The sequence below is a fragment of the Pneumocystis murina genome (assembly GCF_000349005.2).
Source record: "Pneumocystis murina B123 chromosome Unknown supercont1.11, whole genome shotgun sequence".
NCBI lineage: Eukaryota > Fungi > Ascomycota > Pneumocystomycetes > Pneumocystales > Pneumocystaceae > Pneumocystis > Pneumocystis murina.
The window spans coordinates 333,206-355,126 of NW_017802369.1; the positions used below are offsets into that span (position 1 = coordinate 333,206).

General features: G+C 28.5%; 11 protein-coding genes across 11 annotated transcripts; 5 read left to right on the plus strand and 6 right to left on the minus strand.

Annotated features, from left to right (window-relative positions):
* Positions 1-258: 258 nt before the first annotated feature.
* PNEG_02584 (hsp60-like protein) lies at positions 259-2,258 on the plus strand (the record flags this gene model as incomplete). The annotated part of the gene is made up of 6 exons (XM_007876408.1): positions 259-434; positions 485-623; positions 668-956; positions 998-1,693; positions 1,736-2,035; positions 2,079-2,258. Exons 1-6 carry the CDS (start codon positions 272-274, stop codon positions 2,256-2,258), a joined length of 1,767 nt encoding a protein of 588 aa, XP_007874599.1. The 5' UTR covers positions 259-271.
* An 86-nt stretch (positions 2,259-2,344) lies between these two features.
* On the minus strand, positions 2,345-3,075 carry PNEG_02585 (hypothetical protein; the record flags this gene model as incomplete). Its single annotated transcript, XM_007876409.1, has 3 exons — positions 2,345-2,790; positions 2,839-2,902; positions 2,947-3,075. The coding sequence occupies 3 exons, from the start codon at positions 3,073-3,075 to the stop codon at positions 2,345-2,347; spliced, it is 639 nt and encodes a 212-aa protein (XP_007874600.1).
* A 41-nt stretch (positions 3,076-3,116) lies between these two features.
* On the plus strand, positions 3,117-3,776 carry PNEG_02586 (hypothetical protein; the record flags this gene model as incomplete). Its single annotated transcript, XM_007876410.1, has 3 exons — positions 3,117-3,377; positions 3,426-3,585; positions 3,631-3,776. 3 exons carry the CDS (start codon positions 3,117-3,119, stop codon positions 3,774-3,776), a joined length of 567 nt encoding a protein of 188 aa, XP_007874601.1.
* Positions 3,777-3,865: 89 nt separating this feature from the next.
* Positions 3,866-5,897, minus strand: PNEG_02587 (hsp72-like protein). The gene is made up of 2 exons (XM_007876411.1): positions 5,863-5,897; positions 3,866-5,807 (listed from the first exon to the last, which is right to left on the minus strand). Exons 1-2 carry the CDS (start codon positions 5,879-5,881, stop codon positions 3,889-3,891), a joined length of 1,938 nt encoding a protein of 645 aa, XP_007874602.1. The 5' UTR covers positions 5,882-5,897; the 3' UTR covers positions 3,866-3,888.
* Positions 5,898-6,308: 411 nt separating this feature from the next.
* On the minus strand, positions 6,309-10,195 carry PNEG_02588 (hypothetical protein; the record flags this gene model as incomplete). The annotated part of the gene is made up of 8 exons (XM_007876412.2): positions 6,309-6,775; positions 6,823-7,057; positions 7,099-9,442; positions 9,487-9,550; positions 9,597-9,749; positions 9,797-9,920; positions 9,963-10,111; positions 10,162-10,195. The coding sequence occupies 8 exons, from the start codon at positions 10,193-10,195 to the stop codon at positions 6,309-6,311; spliced, it is 3,570 nt and encodes a 1,189-aa protein (XP_007874603.1).
* A 433-nt stretch (positions 10,196-10,628) lies between these two features.
* On the plus strand, positions 10,629-12,026 carry PNEG_02589 (hypothetical protein; the record flags this gene model as incomplete). The annotated part of the gene is made up of 7 exons (XM_007876413.1): positions 10,629-10,742; positions 10,791-10,959; positions 11,001-11,033; positions 11,086-11,207; positions 11,253-11,383; positions 11,428-11,578; positions 11,622-12,026. Exons 1-7 carry the CDS (start codon positions 10,740-10,742, stop codon positions 12,024-12,026), a joined length of 1,014 nt encoding a protein of 337 aa, XP_007874604.1. The 5' UTR covers positions 10,629-10,739.
* A 1,077-nt stretch (positions 12,027-13,103) lies between these two features.
* PNEG_02590 (histone H2A.Z) lies at positions 13,104-13,706 on the minus strand (the record flags this gene model as incomplete). The annotated part of the gene is made up of 5 exons (XM_007876414.1): positions 13,104-13,160; positions 13,205-13,244; positions 13,291-13,318; positions 13,371-13,557; positions 13,605-13,706. The coding sequence occupies 5 exons, from the start codon at positions 13,704-13,706 to the stop codon at positions 13,104-13,106; spliced, it is 414 nt and encodes a 137-aa protein (XP_007874605.1).
* A 590-nt stretch (positions 13,707-14,296) lies between these two features.
* Positions 14,297-16,188, plus strand: PNEG_02591 (hypothetical protein; the record flags this gene model as incomplete). The annotated part of the gene is made up of 4 exons (XM_007876415.1): positions 14,297-14,881; positions 14,928-15,170; positions 15,212-15,503; positions 15,548-16,188. The coding sequence occupies 4 exons, from the start codon at positions 14,297-14,299 to the stop codon at positions 16,186-16,188; spliced, it is 1,761 nt and encodes a 586-aa protein (XP_007874606.1).
* Positions 16,189-16,603: 415 nt separating this feature from the next.
* On the minus strand, positions 16,604-18,425 carry PNEG_02592 (tubulin alpha chain). Its single transcript, XM_007876416.1, has 9 exons — positions 18,317-18,425; positions 18,239-18,249; positions 18,168-18,194; positions 18,042-18,117; positions 17,853-17,990; positions 17,733-17,804; positions 17,161-17,687; positions 16,724-17,119; positions 16,604-16,675 (listed from the first exon to the last, which is right to left on the minus strand). The coding sequence occupies exons 1-9, from the start codon at positions 18,369-18,371 to the stop codon at positions 16,628-16,630; spliced, it is 1,350 nt and encodes a 449-aa protein (XP_007874607.1). The 5' UTR covers positions 18,372-18,425; the 3' UTR covers positions 16,604-16,627.
* Positions 18,426-18,689: 264 nt separating this feature from the next.
* On the plus strand, positions 18,690-19,378 carry PNEG_02593 (hypothetical protein; the record flags this gene model as incomplete). Its single annotated transcript, XM_007876417.1, has 4 exons — positions 18,690-18,733; positions 18,808-19,047; positions 19,094-19,110; positions 19,213-19,378. The coding sequence occupies exons 1-4, from the start codon at positions 18,731-18,733 to the stop codon at positions 19,376-19,378; spliced, it is 426 nt and encodes a 141-aa protein (XP_007874608.1). The 5' UTR covers positions 18,690-18,730.
* Positions 19,379-20,201: 823 nt separating this feature from the next.
* On the minus strand, positions 20,202-21,857 carry PNEG_02594 (hypothetical protein; the record flags this gene model as incomplete). Its single annotated transcript, XM_007876418.1, has 4 exons — positions 21,582-21,857; positions 21,385-21,536; positions 20,411-21,340; positions 20,202-20,365 (listed from the first exon to the last, which is right to left on the minus strand). Exons 1-4 carry the CDS (start codon positions 21,695-21,697, stop codon positions 20,202-20,204), a joined length of 1,362 nt encoding a protein of 453 aa, XP_007874609.1. The 5' UTR covers positions 21,698-21,857.
* Positions 21,858-21,921: the final 64 nt, after the last annotated feature.

Consider the following 21,921-nt stretch of genomic DNA (forward strand, 5'->3'; position numbering starts at 1 on the left):
TTCACTTTATACATTCTTTTTTTATTTTTTTAACCGACTTTAATTTTTAAAATATTTATTGATTCTACAAAAAAAAGCTAAGATTCTTTTATTTATATTTCTGTTTCTTAAACAGACATTTTTTCATTCATTTTACAGGTGTTTTTTATACTTAATTTATCATATAGGTCTATATGGAACTTGCTAGATTTGCTACTTAAAAAAATATCGATTTCGAAAAAATTGAAAAACTAAAAAAAATTACATTAATTAGTGTTATTTGGTAAGGACAATGAGTCGTCTTCAATATTTGCTAGGTCTTCATGGAGGGAAATTATTATTCTTTATAAGAAATCAAAGATTGAATCAGCAACGACTATATTCAACAAAAGAATTAAAGTTTGGACAAGATATACGATCATCAATTTTAAATGGAGTAGAAGTCTTAGCAAAAGGTTTGTATATGAATCTGTAGTATTTTCTATCTCTTATTAATGGATAATAGCTGTTTCAGTTACATTAGGACCAAAAGGACGAAATGTTCTTATTGAACAAAGTTTTGGAAGCCCCAAAATTACAAAAGATGGGGTTACAGTCGCAAAAAGTATTGTATTAAAAGATAAATTTGAAAATCTTGGTGCACGGTAATTTGCTAATATGATAAAAAGTCATTGATTGAATTTATTAGTCTTGTTCAAGATGTAGCAAATAAAACAAATGAAACAGCAGGAGATGGAACAACGACAGCAACAGTATTGGCTCGTGCGATTCTTTCAGAGTCAGTTAAGAATGTTGCAGCTGGTTGTAATCCTATGGATCTTCGTCGAGGAGCTCAAAAGGCAGTTGATGAAGTAGTAAAATTTTTGCAGAAAAATAAACGAGATATTACAACATCAGAAGAAATTGCTCAAGTTGCGACGATATCAGCAAATGGAGACAAACATATTGGACGCTTAATTTCTAATGCAATGGAGAAGGTATCTTGTTAATTATTATTATTTTATTTGTAACAATGTAGGTTGGCAAAGAGGGAGTAATTACAGTAAAGGAGGGAAAAACTATTGACGATGAACTTGAGATTACAGAAGGCATGCGTTTTGATAGGGGATATATATCTCCTTATTTTATTACTGATGTTAAGACTCAAAAATGCGAGTTTGAAAAGCCTTTGATTCTTCTTTCCGAGAAAAAAATATCAGCATTACAAGATATTTTGCCATCTCTTGAAATTGCAGTAAATCAAAGACGACCTTTGGTTATTATAGCCGAAGATGTTGAAGGGGAAGCACTTGCTGCATGTATTTTAAATAAGCTCCGCGGACAACTTCAAATTGCAGCTGTTAAAGCACCTGGTTTTGGCGATAACAGGAAATCTATATTAGGGGATATTGGTATCCTTACAGGTGGTCAGGTGTTTACAGATGAGCTGGATATGAAATTGGAACGAGTTACACCTGAATTATTGGGTTCTACAGGAAGTGTTACAATTACAAAGGAAGATATTATTCTATTGAATGGTGATGGACAAAAGGATATGATTTCCCAAAGATGCGAACAGATCAGACTTGCCATTAATGATCCTAGTACATCTGAATATGAAAAAGAAAAGCTTCAGGAACGTCTTGCCAAACTTAGCGGAGGTGTTGCTGTCATTCGTGTTGGTGGTGCTAGTGAGGTCGAAGTTGGTGAAAAAAAGGATCGATTTGTTGACGCTGTAAGTATTATATATGGTAGTTAATGCAAAATAACCTTTTAGTTGAATGCTACTCGTGCTGCTGTTGAAGAAGGCATTTTGCCTGGTGGTGGCACAGCTATTCTTAAGGCTGTATCTGTTTTAAATGTGGTTGCTGAAAAAATGGATTCGTTTGATGAAAAATTAGGAGTAAAGACGATTCAGAATGCTATTCAGCAACCTACACGACTTATTGTACAAAATACCGGAGTTGAAGATGGCTCTGTTATTATTAATCGACTTACTCAGGAATATGGTGATCAATTTTTGATGGGATATGATGCAGTTACAGGTAAAATTTGTAATATGGTTTCAGCCGGTGTGGTAAGTATACATATTAAATTAATTTTCATAACTTAATTATTAGGTCGATCCTTTGAAAGTTGTAAAAACAGCCTTAGTAGATGCTTTTAGCGTTGCTAGTCTTATGGCTACTTCAGAATGTGCAATTGTAGATGCACCCGAGCCACCTAGTCCTCCTGGAGGACCAGGTAATATGGGTGGTATGGGAGGTATGGGTAATATGGGAGGTATGGGAGGTTTTTAAATACATTCTTGTTCTATAACATCATTTGTATCTTTTATATCTATAATTTTGGTTTTAACATACTTTTTTGTACTTATAATAAAAAATTATAAATTTATTTCAGAAACATATGCATCTTTAAAAATGTTATAGACCTTATCACATACATTTGTATCAAGTTTTGTTAATAAAAACGATTTTAAATCTTCCCAAAATAAACTGTCTAATTGTAAATTTAATGTTTCTGAATTTTTATTAATTATTGACTCATTAGATGCTTTTAAAGAAAATTCATTATTTCCCTCACATGGTTTCTTTTCCATAATCATAACATGAAACATCAATTGTTTCTGCTCAGGCTCTAATATTTCAAAAATACGTTTCATATCTGATTGTACTTTTCCTTTATTTAATAATTTAATTTGAGATAATTCTACTCCAAGAGTTTTTAATATCTTTTCCTTAATATTAAGAATTGTTTCATTCTTATTACTCATAATATTTATGTCAATTTTAGATCCTCTTAAGGGTTTTAAATGAATATAAATTTCGTCTTTATTTTTTAGTATTTTTCACCCAAAAAAAAAAGCTAAAAAATAACCTTTTCCATCAACACATAGCTTTTCTTTACGACGTTCTGGAAGCGGAATAGGTTGTTGATATATCTATTTTTTTATTAAAAATCGTTAAAACAAAAAATTTAACTTACTTCTGGTGGAATTTGAGATAAAGAAGAAAGAGGTAAATTATAATCATCTTTATAACGAATAGGTTTTTGACTTAAATTATGTAAAAAACTTTTTGCAAAGCTTTTTTCCACCTCTATCTTTTCACTCATTCTTTTTTTTTAAAAAACTCTCGTTTATTAATATTTTAAAAATGATATTTTTTTTATTTTTATTTTATTATCAAGTTCGTGGTAATCTTGAAAAAATTATTTTTACGGCATCTCCATCCCTCCCTACGCTTCAAACCACTGTTTCTGTGTTCGAAAATCTTTTACCTCAACAACATCTTGAACAACAAGTTCAACTTGGTTTTTATCCTAATAATTCTGCTATTTTAATTGAACGGTGGTATTTTATTCATTCTCTTCATATAAATCATACATATGAAATTCGTCTTTCATGGCCTGCAACGGTAGATTTTAAAATTAAAAAATATTTTATTTTAATTTTTATATTTTAGTCACCAGCACTTATTTATTTTGATGTTTTTCAAATTTCAAATTCAATTATTTACTCTATTAATTCATCATTAAATTTTTATTTACGTGTACGTTTAATTCCTGATTATTTTTCTCTTTATCCAACCGTTATGGCATCTCATCCTTTATCTTTTCATTTATGTATTTTTTTACTTTATTCTTCTTTTAATTAACCATTTCTAATAGTCCTTGATCAAGTTATATTAGGTTTACCTTACACCTTAAGATGGACTCTGGCCTACGCTTCAATTGTTGGATTTATTGCATGGTTTGGAATTGCTCCTTTGCTTTATAAACTTATTTGCTGGCAAATAAAAAAAAAATCAATATGAATACATAGAATGTCTTCAAGTTATTTTACTTTTAATATATAAAATGCAACATAAATCATTCTTAAATAACTAGATACATTTCAAAAAAATCACAGCATTGATGTTATTATTCTTAATCTACTTCCTCTACAGATGGCCCATGATCATCAGTTGCTCCAGGGAAACCACCTGGCTGACCATATGCTCCTCCCATTCCTGGAACACCATCACCTGATTGATAGAATTTCATCATAATAGGTCCAGCAATGGCCTCGAGCTCTTTTTGTCTAGAAGAATATTCATCTTTAGTAGCGGTTTGATTTGTTTCTAACCATGAAGTCACATCGGCTACTGCTTTCTCAAGCTTTGTTTTTTCTGCTTCGCCAATCTTATCACCCACTTTGCTATCCGATAAAGTATTTTTCAAACTATAGGCATAAGATTCCAATCCATTTTTAGCAGAAACACGTTGTGCTTCTTCTTCATCTTCTGCCTTGTATTTCTCTGCTTCCTGAATCATGCGTTCTATTTCTTCCTTGGTTAAACGTCCTTTTTCATTTTTAATTTCAATCTTATTCGTTTTGCCGGTCCCTTTTTCGACAGCAGAAACATTAAGAATTGAATTTGCGTCCACATCGAAGGTAACCTCAATCTGAGGAACACCACGAGGTGCAGGCGGAATACCTGTCAAATCGAAGCAACCAAGTAGATGGCAATCACGTGTACGTGGGCGTTCTCCTTCAAATACTTGAATCAATACACCGGGTTGATTGTCTGAATAAGTAGAGAAAACTTCGGATTTCTTAGTGGGAACAGTTGTATTTCGTTTTATAAGTGGAGTCATCACACCACCTGCAGTTTCGATACCCATTGAAAGAGGAGCCACATCAAGTAAAAGCAAATCTTGCGTTTTTTCTGAAGTATCTCCAGAAAGAATAGCTGCTTGAACAGCAGCACCATAAGCAACTGCTTCATCAGGATTGATTGATTTGTTAGGCTCTTTCCCATTAAAGAAATCTGAAACTAATTTTTGAATACGAGGGATACGTGTAGAACCACCAACTAAAACAATTTCATGAACACTTGACTTATCAATTTTAGCGTCTCGAAGAACCTTTTCAACTGGTTCCATGGTTCCTCGGAAAAGATCTTGACAAAGTTCTTCGAATCGAGCACGAGTGATGGAAGTATATAAATCAATACCCTCATATAGAGAATCAATTTCAATACTTGTTTGTGTTGATGAAGAAAGAGATCGTTTGGCACGCTCACATGCAGTTCTAAGCCGTCGAAGCGCACGTGGATTTCCAGAAATATCTTTTTTATGTTTACGTTTAAATTCCTGAACAAAGTGATTTACAAGACGATTATCGAAATCTTCACCTCCTAAATGAGTATCGCCAGCTGTTGCTTTGACTTCAAAAATGCCCTCTTCAATTGTCAATAAGGATACATCAAAAGTGCCTCCTCCAAGATCAAAAATAAGTACGTTTCTTTCCCCTTCCGTTTTCTTATCCAACCCATATGCAATAGCAGCTGCGGTAGGCTCATTGATAATCCGAAGAACATTCAATCCAGCAATCAAACCAGCATCCTTTGTAGCCTGTCGTTGAGAATCATTAAAATAAGCAGGAACAGTAATGACCGCATTCGTTATTGTTTTTCCAAGATATGATTCTGCTACCTCTTTCATCTTTATAAGGACCATTGATGAAATTTCTTCCGGGGTAAATGTTTTGGATTCCCCTTTAAATTCCACCTGGATATATGGTTTTCCACCTCTATCAATTACTTTAAACGGCCAATGCTTCATATCCGCCTGAACCTCTGGTTCCCCAAATTTACGGCCAATTAGACGTTTTGCATCAAAAACTGTGTTCGATGGATTCATAGCAACTTGATTCTTTGCAGAATCCCCAATCAGCCGCTCTGTATCTGAAAATGCTACATATGAGGGTGTAGTTCGATTCCCTTGATCATTTGCAATAATTTCAACTCGATCATTCTGCCAGACTCCTACACAAGAAAATGTAGTGCCTAAATCAATACCAACTAAACAAATTATACATATTAGTTTTTTTTCTATTTTTCTATACTTTCTACTCACTTGCTTTCTCAAATGCCATCCCTTGTTATAATAAATACTTCAATCGCTTATCAATTTAATACCTTCTCTACCTCCGCATACGTCTCGATCTTATATCTTTCTTTCATGGAATCTCGTGGAAGCTTTTTTCCTTAGACATTTTAAAAACGTCGATCAGTATGATAAACGATAGAATGTCATGGAAAAATGAAAAAGAAAATATATAACAAGTGAAGAAAGACTTTACATTAAAGATATTCTTTATTTTATATAATTAGCAAAATATAAAAAAGTATTATATTTCAAATTATGTACTAATATATATATATATAAAGATGATGTATATATGAAAGATATAAAAATTCTTAATAAGAAATAAAGAAAACCTAAACGTATTTTGAAAAGATTAGTGTAATTGAATTTATATTTAATTGTTTTATAATTATTATGTAAAATAAGTTGAATTTTTATTTTGTAGAAGTAGGATCAGGATTAATAGATATATCTTGACCATTTAATAACGGAGAATCCGTTGTACAATTAATAGCTACCCAATCATGTTTAGGTTCTTCAGAAAAAGGCTGGGTGAAAAAAGTATTAAATTTGATGTCTTGAGTAGAAAGATCGGATTTGAAACTATTAACTTCTTTTGTTGCAATAAGATCATGAAACCGTTTATCTTCATATTTTTCTGGTATATTATCTAGTTGTAATGTAACATCTGAAATTTCAATATTATTTGAATCAAATTTGTGTAAACTTGATAAAGATTCTTTAGATTGCGTTTCTTTAAAATTATTAATTAATAATTGCACTGTATTAGAGTTCATTATATTCTTTCCATCTGTCGTGGATGTTTCTGTATTATAAGAAACATTATAATCAGCATTAAATGTTGATAAATTAATGACAGGGTCCTTATTTTTATTATGAGCTAATGTATTTTATGAATTTTTAGAAGAAAAAATTAGAATGAATTACCAATTAAATCATTATTGTAATTATTAATGTCATTAGATTCAGATAAATTATGAAAATCTTCAATAGGTGGAAACTTCGATGCAAAGTTGTCATTTTTAGAAAAGTCATCTGATTCTGCAATAAAATTTGAAAATGCCTCATCAAAATCAGCCTTATTTTTCTTAGGTACAATATCATTGCTATTTTTAGATGAAAATGGATCAAAATGTGCATTTTCTGTTTTTTTATTAGTTTTCTAGAATTATTTAATAATGTGATAAAAAAATATAAACGTACATCATCTTTTATACTTTTCTCTTTATCATTAAATGTGTAATAAATTTCTTGGTTCACTATTCGGCTATCAGAATCTACTGGAAATGTTCCAGGAAGTTTTCCTGTTATATTTTCCTCTGGTAAAGTTGTATTCTGAATGTCCGAATATCTGATACTGCACTCTTTATATAAAATATCATCCAACCTAGAACTTGAATCCAATGAAATATCTTCTTTATTGTTGGATGGATATAATAATTCTGTATCTAAATTATTTACATTAAATGTACCTTTTTTAAACTCGTTCTCGTTACATGATTCATCTGAATTTTTTTTAGAATTACTCGAGACATTCGTAACTTCTAAGTCATAATATGGATTTTCTTTATAGAACTCAAACTTTTCTATAGAAGAATCCTTAAGAAAGATATCAGAGTCAAAGTTTGAAGATAATTCATTTAAGATTTTAGGAGAATTGCTTTTATTCATAATCCATGGTATAGGTGTTCCAGGATAAGAACTTATTCTAGATAATTTTCCAGGAGTAGATTCTGGAGCTTGAACGACCACTGATGAATCTAAAGACTCTGATAAACTATCTCGTCTTTTTAAAATTTGTAAATTTATGTTTGATGATAAATCTTTAATAGAATTGTCCTGTATGTTTGATTGACCCTTGGTATTAATTTTATTACGCACAGGAATAAACAATGGGGATATTTGTTTTATTTCATTAGAATCAGATATTTGATGAAATGGATTTGATGATTGATTACTAGTAGATAAGACAGAGTCAGAATCATTATTTTCATTGACATTATGTATCACTATATCTTTATCAATATTGGCTTTCAATTGCGTATAATTATCTTCGAATATAGATAATTGTTTTTTGCTCATCATAATCATATTTTTTTGATCTAATGAATCTTTTCCAATATTTTCTAACTCTTCTTTTAAACAAGACAATTGATTATTCATTAATTCTATTTTATGTTGTAATTCGATATTTTCATCTGTACTATGTTTTAAATTTTCAAGTTGTTCCTGTTTTTGATTTTGCAAAGTATATAATCTTGTTTTAAGAATTGAATATTTCTGTTTTAGTTTTTGCGTAGTTGCACGAGATTCTGTAAGATCTTCTTGAATTTTTTGAACAGTTTTCACTTCTTTTTTATATAAAATATAAATCTGTGATAATCTTTCTTCAATTTCGCAGTTCTCATCATTAGAGGCCTTTAACTCTGATTCTGTCAAAGTGACTGTCTGTTTTAATTCTTGTATTTGTTTAGAAAGAGAAGAAATTTTATTAGAAGTGTTTTCCATTTCACTAGTATCATTATCTTTTTTTTCAAGATTCTCAATATTCGTATCACTTAATAAATCTACTACTGTAGTAGATGGCTTTTGAAGAGAAGCTTTAGAATCTGGAGTAACAGATGATACAATAGATTGTTTAAAAGCAGATGTAGAAATAAAAGGTGCTCTTTGAGATGAATGAATAGATGGTGTTTCTAGATGAGAACATGATGGTGAGAATACAGAATCCGAAGATGGTATTATAGCTGAAGCTTCGACATATGGATCAGTAGTAGTTTGTTTAATTGAAAAAATTGATGATGGAAGAGATGGTGATGTTGTTTGAACTTGCGGAGAAAAAGAATTATTTATATCAAAAGATTCAGTTGTTATAGAGCTAGATGGTTCCTGATTAGATGGTGATAAGAAATACGTGTTTTCTTGTGGAAGATTTTTTTGAAAAAAAGGTGGCATTAATTCTTGCGGTAAAGACGCTGGAAGGTCCACACCTACTAGTTTTTGTCGTATTAAATGTATTGCTATGATAAATTCTTCTTTATTAAGTTTACCACTTTTATCTAGGTCTGCTAAATCCCATATATGCGCTAAAGTCTTTTCTGGTAACTTTGATGATAAAAAAAAGGACACTGCTTCATCGCCAGTTAAATAATTTTCATTAGCTTTATCAATCGATTTAAAAAGATTACTATATTGAAATCTTTCCTGTGGTTTTATATTCCAATCATTTGGTGGAATTGTATCAATCTCAAAAAAAAGATTAGGTTTGCTGTGTACATGTTGATGTTTATAATATTTGCGTGATAAATTATTAGAAAAATCTTTTTCATTTAGATTACTAGTATTTTTTGTAACTGAATGTTCAGAAATTACTTTGTGAGAAGATCCATGACTATATGTTTTTCCAATAGCCATATTAAAAACCCAAGGAGGTAAAATAGATGGTATTTTTTTTAATGAACCATTTATAAATGAATGAATTAAATGCATAGCAACTGTGAATTCTGTAATATTTAAAGCGCCTCGATGATGAATATCAACTAAATTCCTACAATATTATAAAATGAAGGTTTTTAAAAAAAATGCATTTACCATATTTGACCTAATATTTCATTTGACAAATGTGTTCGTAAGAATATTGATTTTGCTTGAGATCCTACTCTAATTAATATTTTTTTAAAAAAAATAATAAATATTAGTACCTTTTATAAAGCCATTAGTTAATTTAAGATTTTTAAACATATTATGATAACGATTCCTTTCTTCTGTAGTTATTAATGGGATTTTTTCGGGAGGTTGAGATGGTATATTCCAATTTATGGGTTTTTTTGTATTAAATTTTGGTAATGGGCATTCTTAGAAATTGTTAAACACAAATCCATAAACTCTAAATACAATATACTTAAATTAATTAAATCTATACTTGGTCGACGCCCTTCTTGAGCATGTCCCACCAAACGAAGAGCAATATTAAATCTTTTTCGCGTAAGAAATCCCATATTTTCATCATCTGCAATCTTCCATATCTAATAAAGGTAAATTAAGGAAATTTCTCTTCAAATTCTTACTTCTCCCAGAATTTGAGGAGAAAGCCCCGTTTTTTCAAAAAAATTAATCGAATTCTCTCCTAAAAGAACACCAATATTATCCGGATCTGCTTCACAGAAAAGCTTTTCATAAGCCTCACTTTCTTCTGGTGTTAAATTAACTAATATATCTATTTTATATCAATTTTGTCCAAATTATAATTTTTTTAAAAGTAAAAACCATGTTCTGATGTTTTCTGTATTTTTGAATTCATTTCTCAGCTTTGATATCTCTTCCTTCTTTAAAATATCTATTCAAATGTCCTTTTAATCAACAAAATTAACTATAATTCAAGAATAGTTTTTTAGAACTTTTTTTCGGAGGGCTTTCAATATATATGAAAATATCAATTTATAAAAAACCTTAAAAAAATCTTCTATGATCAATTGGATCTATATTTCAATAAGAATAGTAAACTTTATTAATAATATTAATTATTTTTTATTTATAATATTCTTTTTTTTAAACAGTATTAAGATAGTTTAATTATAAGTTTTTAAGAAAACTTATTCCTTTATTAAATACATGATTACGTAATAAGATGAATATTTTTATTTAATATATTATTTATTTTAAACTATTTTTATCATTTTAAAATCTCAAATTTTAATAAAAATATAAAATATGTTTATTTGTTTTTAAGGAAAATAAATTTTTATTATTTATTATATTATTTTTTTGTAAAGACGTTTATATAACATAATCGAATTTTTGTTATATTAAACTTAAATTATATTTTCTTTTAATTATTTAAAAATATGGTAATTTATATTTTTTGTTATTTTTGAATTTTTTTAATGAATATCAAGTTTGCAAGGGATCGGTTTTATAATGATATAAACAGTGATGATTATGGGTTTGACGGATGGTCGTTTCTAGATTTCCAGGTAAATCAGCCTTTTAAAGGATATTATCGATGTTATAGTATTTCAATGATGGAAGGAAATGAAAGGGATTCAGTTAATTTTGGCGGAAAAGGTATAAATTTTTAAAAAAAAGATATCTATTAATAAAAAAAGTTATACTTCCTCCAAGTGCTTTAAATAAGCTTTGTAAGAAATAATATATTTTTCTATTTGAATGAAGTTTATTAAATGATGTTAGCACGTTTAAATATTTCTTATCCTATGCTTTTTGAATTAAAAAATCCGGAAAAAGAAAGAATTACACATGCTGGAGTTTTAGAATTTATTGCTGAAGAAGGAAGAATTTATTTACCTTTATGGGTATTATTTGAAGAAATTTATATTGGATAATTTGATAAGGTTTAGATGATGCAGTCACTTTTGCTTGAACAAGGTGATTTATTATCGGTTATTAGCACAAAACTTCCACAGGGATCTTATGTAAAAATCCGGCCTCAACATCCTGATTTTCTTCAAATTACTGATCCTAAAGCTGTGTATTGATTTATAAAATGCTTTAGATGACATTGATTTGTTTTAGATTAGAAAATGCTCTAAGAAATTTTTCTGCCTTAACTAAAGAAGATATATTTCAAATTAATTATAATGAGCAAATATATGAAATAGAAGTATTGGATATTAAACCAAATGATGGTAGAGGAAGTATTTCTGTTCTTGAAACAGATTTAGAAGTAAGTAATATTATTTAAAAAAGTCTTTCTAATATATAATTAGGTAGATTTTGCGCCTCCTCTTGGTTATTCTGAGCCCGAACCTCTGAAAAAATCAGATGCTTATAATCATATGCAAATTATGGGCAATATTGAAAAAAAAATAAGACATCAAGAAGCACTGACTTCTAGTACTTCAAAAATGGGGAAGAATAGCTCTTTTTTGTCTACAGGACATAAATTAAATGGTGGACCTGTTGAAAATTATCAAGAATCTATGATGACTGATATTAAAATATCGAAAAGCGAGGATAATGATGCACCACCTGCTCCTCTAAGAGTTCCTTTTGGAACCCTTTTTTTTGGTTATGAAATAAAACCTATAGAAACCATAAATGAAAATGACAAATTTAAAAAGGCTTTTTTTGGTGAAGGACAAACATTAAAAAATAAAAAAAAAAAACAATAAAAGCACTTAGTAAAATTATTTTTTTGTTTTTCATTAATATTTATGGTCTAAATGAAGAACAAAGTCATTGGTATGTTGATTTATGAACTTATTGAAATCAATTAAAAGACTGGTCTTATAATGTTGGTCATCGAGGTTATTGATATTGATATATATTATCTATATGCATTTTAAGTAAGTAGTTTTTATTCTATAATATAAAGATCTTCATTATCAGCGTAATGAACATAATGTTATTGCTATTATTCTTTAAACGTATTGTTTAATGACATGAAATAATGTTTTTATTTTAAATTTTATAAATTATTAATTTATCTAATGTTGGGAATTTTTACTTAGCACACAATTTTTTTACTAAAATTAATGTATAAGTGGTTAATATACAAATATTAATATAACTATCAATATGTTTTGTCAATTATTTTTTTTAAAATAAAAGATTTTAAATGTATTTATTTCAGAGGAAGTTAATATTTCGTTTAAATAATCTATAATATATCTAGTAGAGAAGATCTAATAAAAAATATAAATAAATTTGAAAAATTTACTGTAATAGAAATAGAAATATTTAATGAAATTTTTATAAATAATAAAAAAGTACACTTAAGATGTATTTTATTAATAAATATATGAAGAACGATAAATAAATTACTAATGAAGTTACATTAAAATAATATTATGAAAACAAATCAAAATATATACATATATAATATATGAAAGTTTATGCATCATTTTAAATTTATTACCAATGTTAATTAAAAACTATTTAAGAAATTTGATTTTTTTTTATAAATATATAAATCTATATTATAATAAAACAAAAGAGCCATAAATAAGTAATAAAACATAACGTTTATCAAAAAATATAAGCAATCAAACATATATATTCTTGTCATAATTAAGATTGAATATAGTACAAGATGAAAATATGGTCAGTTGATAAAAATAAATATATAAGCTTAAAACCACAATTAATGATAAAAACAATTTTTTAACATTTACGTATAATAACGAAAACTAAAAGTATACGTAGAGCTAATTAATTATGAAATGAATTGAATAAAATTTAATACACATTTATTTCTGGGAAACTTTCTTATTCTTCGGTGTTTGAAGCAATGTTTTGTTGATATGCTAATACAAATTAATATCTAAACAATATAATTTCAAATACTTACAGGCAAAACACCACCACCTGCAATCGTAGCACGAATCAATCTATATTACAAATAAAAATCATCCCTTAGCCATCTTTGATACTTACGAATCTAACTCCTCATCCCCCCGAATTGCTATTCATTGTCAATATAATTAAATAAATCAAAAAAAAAAAACAACTTATACCTAGTTGCAAATGTCGCGGTGTAATACGTTTAACTTTAAGATCTTTTGACGCGTTTCCTGCAAGCTCAAGAACTTCCGCAGTAAGATATTCAAGAACTGCTGCAATATAAACACTAGCTGTTGCTCCCACACGTACGTTATTCTGTGTACACGCTTTCATAAATCGTCGAACACGACCTACTGGAAACTAAATCGCTCATTAATCCAAGTCCCTTTTCTTTCTCAAATACTCACCTGAAGCCCTGCACGTGCTGAATGAGAAACTTGTATCCGTCCTTCTCCACTCTTTCCTCCGCTTTTCCCTTTCCCACCATGTGATTTGCCTTTACCCGACATCTTTCGTTCGTATTAAATTTACTACGTTCTTAAAAAACAAATATTTAATATCGATAAACTATATAATAAAGTTTTATTGTCAAAAGAAATAATAATAATGAATATAAAGAAATATTTATGTTTCTTAAAATGTCAATAAGATATTTCGATCTCAGCTTTATTAAAATCTCTTGAATCTTGTATTCAACAACCCTAACCCTTATATTACATATACCTAAGCTTATCACGATCTTTTCGCATGATAAAACATAGGGTTATGTCATACCTATAATTATAAGGGTTAGGGTTAAAATCTCTTCCGTACTGAACATTGAATGGTTTCAATGTTCAGTACTATATTTAATGGATATATAAGCTTTATCATTTAAATTAGACATACATCTATCTCTATGTTATTTTTATCAAGGGATATTTTGAAAGATCTTTAACAATAAATACTTAAATTAAAATTCGTTTTATAAAAATCTGAAAAAATAATATTTTGAGATTTATTTAAAAAATTAGGATTATTTATTATAAATTTAAAGGGTTATCGTAAAGGTTATCATTTATTTCTTTTGTTTAGTTTTTAAAAAAGTCTTGTAGATCCAATGGCGGTTACAGATGAATCATCACAATTAGAAGCTTATGATGAGGCAGAACATCACAAAAAAATGAATTATTATCAGGGTGTAAAAAATTTTTCAACTAAACGAGATGATATATCTCAATCTCGTTTGTTTAATGGATATTCTTTGAATCATGAAAAGGATATAAAAGAATTACCACTTCTTCGATCATTTTCATCACCACTGTTATGGACAAATAATTTAGGAAAAACGCAAGCATCAGCAACAGAATCATTAACACAAGCATCTACACCAATGTCAATACAATCTCCAGATAATATTTTTTCAAGACGTTTTCCTTTTCAATATACACAGACAAGCTCTCAACAAACAGCCTTACATAATGATGCAGCACATTTTGAACGATTAAAAGATTCGCATTATGCTTTTTGTCCACAGACGGCGCCATTTATATCTGTAAATACCATGGGATCTTCAAATTTTCAAAGCTCAACAATATCACCATCCTATCCTTATTATTATTCAACTACTCAATCTATACCGTATGATAATTACGGATATGCATCTTGGAGATCAATACCAGAAGGAAAAGAAAGAGTTACTAATGTTTGTAGACATTTTTTTTTTAGCTAATTGTTTTAACAATTCATAGAAATGGGTAAATAATTCGGATACGAACAATTCTTCACAAAATCCAAATGTTTCCACTACTTTTATGCCATCAGGCACTTCTAAAGCTAATACTTCGGATAATTTACAAGAAAATTCTTTTCAGGAGTCTACAATAACTAATTTGAAAAATACTGCCCGAACAGAAGATGGTGTACTTCCTTCTGCTATTGTTGTTAAAAATATACCTTTTCAAATAAAAAAGGAGCAGCTTCTTGAGCTTTTTGTATGTCTTTTTATTTTTAATGGAAAAATTAATAGGTGTAGGATACACTTGATATTCCTAAACCATATGCATTCAATTATCATTTTGATAATGGAAATTTCAGAGGTCTTGCTTTTGCTAATTTTTATACACCAGAAGAAACAACACGTGTTATCCTTTCGCTTAATGGACATGATATTATGGGCAGAAAACTTCGTGTTGAATATAAACGTATTTTACCCATAGCAGATCGTGAAAAAGCAAATCGAGAAAAAAAGGAAAAACGAAACCAATATGAAGAACAGCATAATTCATCTAATCCTGGATTTTTCAAAGGAAAAAGAAAATCCAAAGGTTATATCTACAATTTATTTCTATATTTATATTTATAATTTTAGATATTGATCTTAATGATGAAGCCACTTTAAAAATTTATTCTCGTTTATTGCTTTTCCGAAATGATCAGAGTCCTAATGCTCCTAATGAGTTGATTTTTCCTCTTGATACAAGTCTTCAACAACGTCGTATTATTCATTATATTGCAGAAAAATTGGGTCTCGAATACACTTCTTGTGGTGAAAATGATGCTAAATATATTGTAATTAATAGGTTAAATTCAAACAATACAGATAATATACCAATGAATTTTTGGAATAAACCTAATTTTGGTATTTCTGATCAATCAGTTAGTCCTGTTGCATCTTTGTCAGCTACTAATTTAACGTCAAATGGGCTACCTTTAACAAGTAATTTTTCTGAAAAATCAGATATGAATTCTAGAATCAGGTCAATGAAGCCACTTAATGACATTAGAACTATGAACACTCAAATATTGTCAAAAACGAATTTTCACCAAGTACAGCCACTTAATGCTGTTACCAATACATCATTCGATTTAGGAGTTTCTAATCTACAAAATGATATTAATGTTATGATGCAAAACTTGAATTTTAATGTGACTAATAAACAATCTAAGAATGGCGAATGGGGAAGTAAAAAGGGATTTAAGAATATGATCATGAAGACAAACATAAATTAAACTAGTTATTTAATACTATTTATTGAAAGAGATAATATATATGTGTATAATATGTATATTTATGAATACATGATTTAAATATACACTTTTTTTAAAAGTTTTTAATGTTTGATAATGATAATATTAAATTTTTATAATAATAAATACTTTTAATGTTTACTATTTATATCTAATATTTTCGAATCTTAATTTATGTCCTTAAAAGGATAAAGAAAAATTTAGTTAATTTTATTTTAAATTTTTATTTCAATATATTTACTTTTGCAAATAAAAAATTAAAAAATGCAGTTCAAAGAAGATGATAAAATTGTTTATTATAAACCAAGTAATCATTAAGACAAACAATTGGTACAGAAAATATATTTATTGTTTTCAAATAAAAATCTACCAACTATAGACTAAATTTCATCCACGTTCTTAAATCTAATAAAATTTCACTTCAATATTCTTCTTCCATAATTTCTCCTTCAATAGAATCTTGGCCAACCTAAATAAAATTAACAATTTAAATCATAATATCCAAACTAATAAATACTTCTTCATAATCTTTTTCTAAAGCAGCAAGATCTTCCCGTGCTTCACTAAATTCACCTTCCTCCATACCTTCACCGACATACCAATGAACAAATGCTCTTTTGCTATACATAAGATCAAACTTATGATCAAGACGACTCCATGCCTCCGCAATAGATGTTGTATTACTTAACATACATACTGCTCTACTGACCTTGGCAAGATCACCATCAGGTACATATTGAGGTGGTTGATAGCAAACACCAAGTTTAAAACCTGTCGGGCACCAATCTACAAATTGAATAGTACGCTTTGTTCGAATAGAAGAAACAGCGGAATTAACATCCTTTGTTACAATATCCCCTCGATACAGAAGACATGTTGCCATATATTTTCCATTGCGAGGATCACATTTAACCTAATTTATCAATTGAATTAGTAAGAAAACAGTAAAACTACCATTTGATTATTTGGCTCAAAACAGGCATTAGTTATTTCAGCAACTGAGTTAGCTTCATGATGTGCTTTAGCTGCAGAAATAAGAGGCGCATAAGTAACCAATGGAAAATGAATTCTTGGATATGGAACCAAATTCGTTTGAAATTCATTCAAATCGACATTCAAACTACCATCAAACCTCAAACTTGCCGTAATGCTACTGACAACTTGTGCAATCAATCTATTTAAATTTTCATATCCCGGACGTTCAATATCAAGATTTCGACGACAAATATCATATATGGCCTCATTGTCAACCATAAAGGAGCAATCTGAATGTTCAAGAGTTGTATGTGTAGTTAAGATAGAATTATACGGCTCCACTACAGAAGTTGAGACTTGAGGAGCAGGATATACCGAAAATTCAAGTTTCGACTTCTTCCCATAATCAACAGAAAGACGTTCCAAAAGTAATGCGCCAAATCCAGAACCCGTACCGCCGCCGAAAGAATGAAATACAAGAAATCCTTGAAGACCAGTACAATTATCTAAGATTATAAAAAAAAAATGAAGAAAAATAAAGGCCATAATACCAGCTACTCTGCGGATACGATCAAGAACATGATCAATAAGTTCTTTTCCAACTGTATAATGACCTCGTGCATCTACAATAACATTAATATTTTTTTAAAGAAAAAAACCATAAAATATACAATTATTCGCCGCATCTTCCTTCCCCGTAATTAATTGCTCTGGATGAAAAAGTTGTCGATATGTTCCCGTCCGAACCTGATCAATCACATTTGGTTCAAGGTCAACATAGATGCTGCGCGGAACATATTTCCCGCTTCCTAAAACAAAATTAATCTGTCAATCTAAAAATATAATCCTCATATACATACCCGTCTCTGAAAAAAACGTACTAAACCCATCATCTAGAGGTTTTGACGTTTTTTCTGCTGATAATCGTCCATCCGGCTAAAAATTCTATCAATTCATTTTAACCAATAAATAAATAGAATTTCCACCTCAATTCCATGTTCAAGACAATAAAGCTATTATAAATCAATTCTATCTTTCCCTTTATCCCTTTATTTACCTCCCAACATGCTAAATATTTTTATCAGAAAATGTTCGATTAGATTCTCTTTTTTTTATTATTCAACTTAAAACCTACCATTTCCTATTTGTGTTCCTGCTTGACCAACGTGAATTGAAATAACTTCTCTCATATTAATCCTTTAATTGACACACAAATCGTACTTATTGGATGCAATTCCTGCTCCTGATCTTACGTTTGATCGACGTGAAGGCCATGACGCGAAAAAAGCAAAAACAAAAGGGAAGATCGATAAAGGGTTAACCCTAATAAAGATCGTAGTAGGTCTAGGATAAAGAAATCTGTAATGAAGAAAGGTTAGGTTTAGGGATAGGGATACGATCAAGATTAGTGATAAGATTAGGGCATAATAAAGGAAGGGTTAGGTTTACTCTTTACAATCTTTTTTTTTGACATAAGTAACATCTTTAAAAACAACAGCTCCTTTAACGATTTTTTTCAAAGAAAAAAAGCTACTTGAAATCATTTATTATGGTAAGTTTGTTTGTAAGGAAGAAGAGGAGGAGGAATAAATTAATTATCAAGATAAACTAATATATATCGACTAGTCAAAATCGGGCGTTCAAGTGAGTGATGAATGTTTAGAATCGTTTCATCAATTAAAGCATGGTAAATCTATAAAATATATTATATTTTCTATAAACGATGGGAAAACACATATTATTGTTGAAAAGACATCTAAAGATGTGGATTATGAAGAGTTCATTAAAGATTTGCCAGAAAATGATTGTCGCTATGCAGTTTATGATTTCGAGTATGAATTGAAAGGAGAAGGAAGAAGGAAAAAGGTGAGGAGAAAAGTAAGATAAAAGAAGAGATTAACGGTTATTTTAGATATGTTTTTTTGTCTGGTAAGTTTTTTTATTATTTATTTTTTATTATTTATTGTATACGTAAATATAATCGTTAAACAAGATTAATATAATATAAAAAAAGAGATTAATTAAATCTAGGTCACCTGATGTATCTCCAATTAAATCAAAAATGCTTTATGCGTCTTCTAAGGATGCACTTCGACGGGCTTTGAGTGGTATTTCAATTGAAATTCAGGCAACTGACTTTAGTGAGATTGTTTATGAAAGTGTTATTGAGAAAGTTTGCAGACGTTCAGTGGGATAATTGTAACAAAAATTATCTTATTTAAAAATATTAGGATAAGAACAAATTATTAGTTAAAACAATAATTTTTATAAATGTTTCATTTTTATTTTGTTAATGATACCTTATTATTATCCCTTTATTGACAAAACCATTTATAAATTTATGCTATACATATATCCTTCCAAATACTTGTCAATAGGACTTTATATTAAAAAACTAGAAGTCTTTTCATGTATTTAGGATTTATATAAAAGAAAAATATAGCATAAATTTTAGATTTTAATTAAACCTAAATAATATTTAAAACATTTGTAGTATAAATTATTTAACAAAATAATAAATAATATTAATATTTAATTTATTATAAACTTTTTATATGTTTATTAATGATTTAATTATTTTTAAATAAATTCAATTTAGAAGTAAAATGCATTTATTTATATTAAATTATATAGTAATTAATTGATTTTATATAATATTAAAAATCAAAACTATAAATATAATAAATTTCAAAATTATTCACTATTATTACAGCAATAATTATGACCGTAAAATGATATAAATATTTTCATTTTAATATTAATTCTACTATTTTATATTTAAATTATTATACATAAATATAAATTATATTCTTAAATAAAGATATACTCAAAAAAACAAATTAAAAATAATGATAAAACAAACACGCATTAGATAAAATATTTCTCTGATACAACCTATAAAAATAAAATCCGAGAAGATTCCTAATATTCCTATAAAACATATATATTATAATACTTATTAAATTTTCTATACTTTTGTTACAATCCGAACTTAAAATCCTTAATATTTATTTAAAAAATCAATAGATACGTTTTCTTTTAGAACCAGATATCAAAAAATTTTTATTTATATTTATATCCCCATTAACTCCATTAATTTCTTGAGATATTCCTGTATTAGAATCCTTCTTTACAGATGAATTAGAAAGAATAGAATTATTTTCATCAAAAGAATGCTCACTTCCTAATATAAAATTTAATAGATTCTTATTTTTAAAAAATAGGTTACCATATTGATTTAAAAATTCATCAATATCAACATTTTCATAATCATACTCATTAGGAAAATATTCAGTTGAATTATTCTTTGATTCTAACGTATAATTTCCATTACTAACATTTTTTACAATTTCTACATTATCTTCAGCAGGAAGTTCAGGATTAATTTGATTAATATCCATCCCTAACAAATTTACTAATGATTGCAGAGCTTGATCTTGAGAAATTATTTGAGAGTTTATATTCTTATCAAGATTCTCATTTGTTTTAATCTCAAGAATATTATTCGAATATGGTTGCTCAATAGATAAATTTTCATGTGAACAAATAAGTGGTGGAGTCAATAATGGCGTTGTATTTAAGTAAGGCAAAGTAAACCTATTCTCGTCATTTTGTATAATACCTTGTTCTATAAGACACGACAAGACAACATCATCATTAGGCAACAGTTCTTGTGGAGAAAAATGATTTCCCACATTTGATACAGAATAATTACTATGGCAATTTTCCTCTTGTGAAGAAACTGATTTCTCCTCTAATAATAAACGTCTTTTTTTTTGAACTAAACTCCTTTTTTCAGGAGAAAACATAGAAACAAGAAATTTCAAAATTTTATCAATAGTTTCCTGAAGGTGACGACATTTTTCTCTTGAATTTAATGCTTCTTGCCAAAGAGCTTGATTATCCATTTGAATACGTTTTAAATCAGAAGAAATAGTTAATTGGTGTTTTTTAATAGATTGAATTTCAGATATAATAGCAGAATAATCCAAAGAAGAACCATCTTCTCCAGACTGAGGTCCCTTTTTCCTTGTTACTAAACAAAGAAGATCCGGCTGATCCCGAAGAAAGTTAGGATTAGAAAATTCTAAAACTTCATTTGGAGAATCAGATTCAAGAACCCCATGCTGAAGGTGAGGAACTTTATGAAAACCATACACTATATCTCACTAAGAAAACAAAATAATAAACAAAATCACATACTGTTAAGTTGACGAACAAAACTAGAAAAATTATGATGTTTAAAAAACCGAGGAAGAATATGTTTTGCTACGTGTTCTGGGCGAAGAACTAAAAAAGAATCACCTGATGCAGACCATTTTATAAGAGAGTCAGATGCTGAATCCGAAACCATACTTTATACTAACTTAGAAAGCTATACAAATTTTATATTTACTTACTTGTATAATTTATTCAAAAAAGCTGGAACATTCTTTGCCTGAGGAAGAGGTATAAAATTACCCAAAGCTGCAGGAGACTTAACTAAATCTCCTCCAAATAAGGGATCAACCGACATTTTCGAATTTCCCAGAAATTTGTGCTTTTTCAAATCTTTAAAACATTCATATGTTTAAATAAATTTAACTCCATTTTCAATCATTATTAAAGCCAAAATTTCACTTAACCACACCCTTTGCATATTTTATATGAAATTACTAATATATTAATCTATTTCTGTTTAATTTTCAAAATTTTTATCGACACTTAAAAATCATTAAAATTTATCTAATAAAACCTATA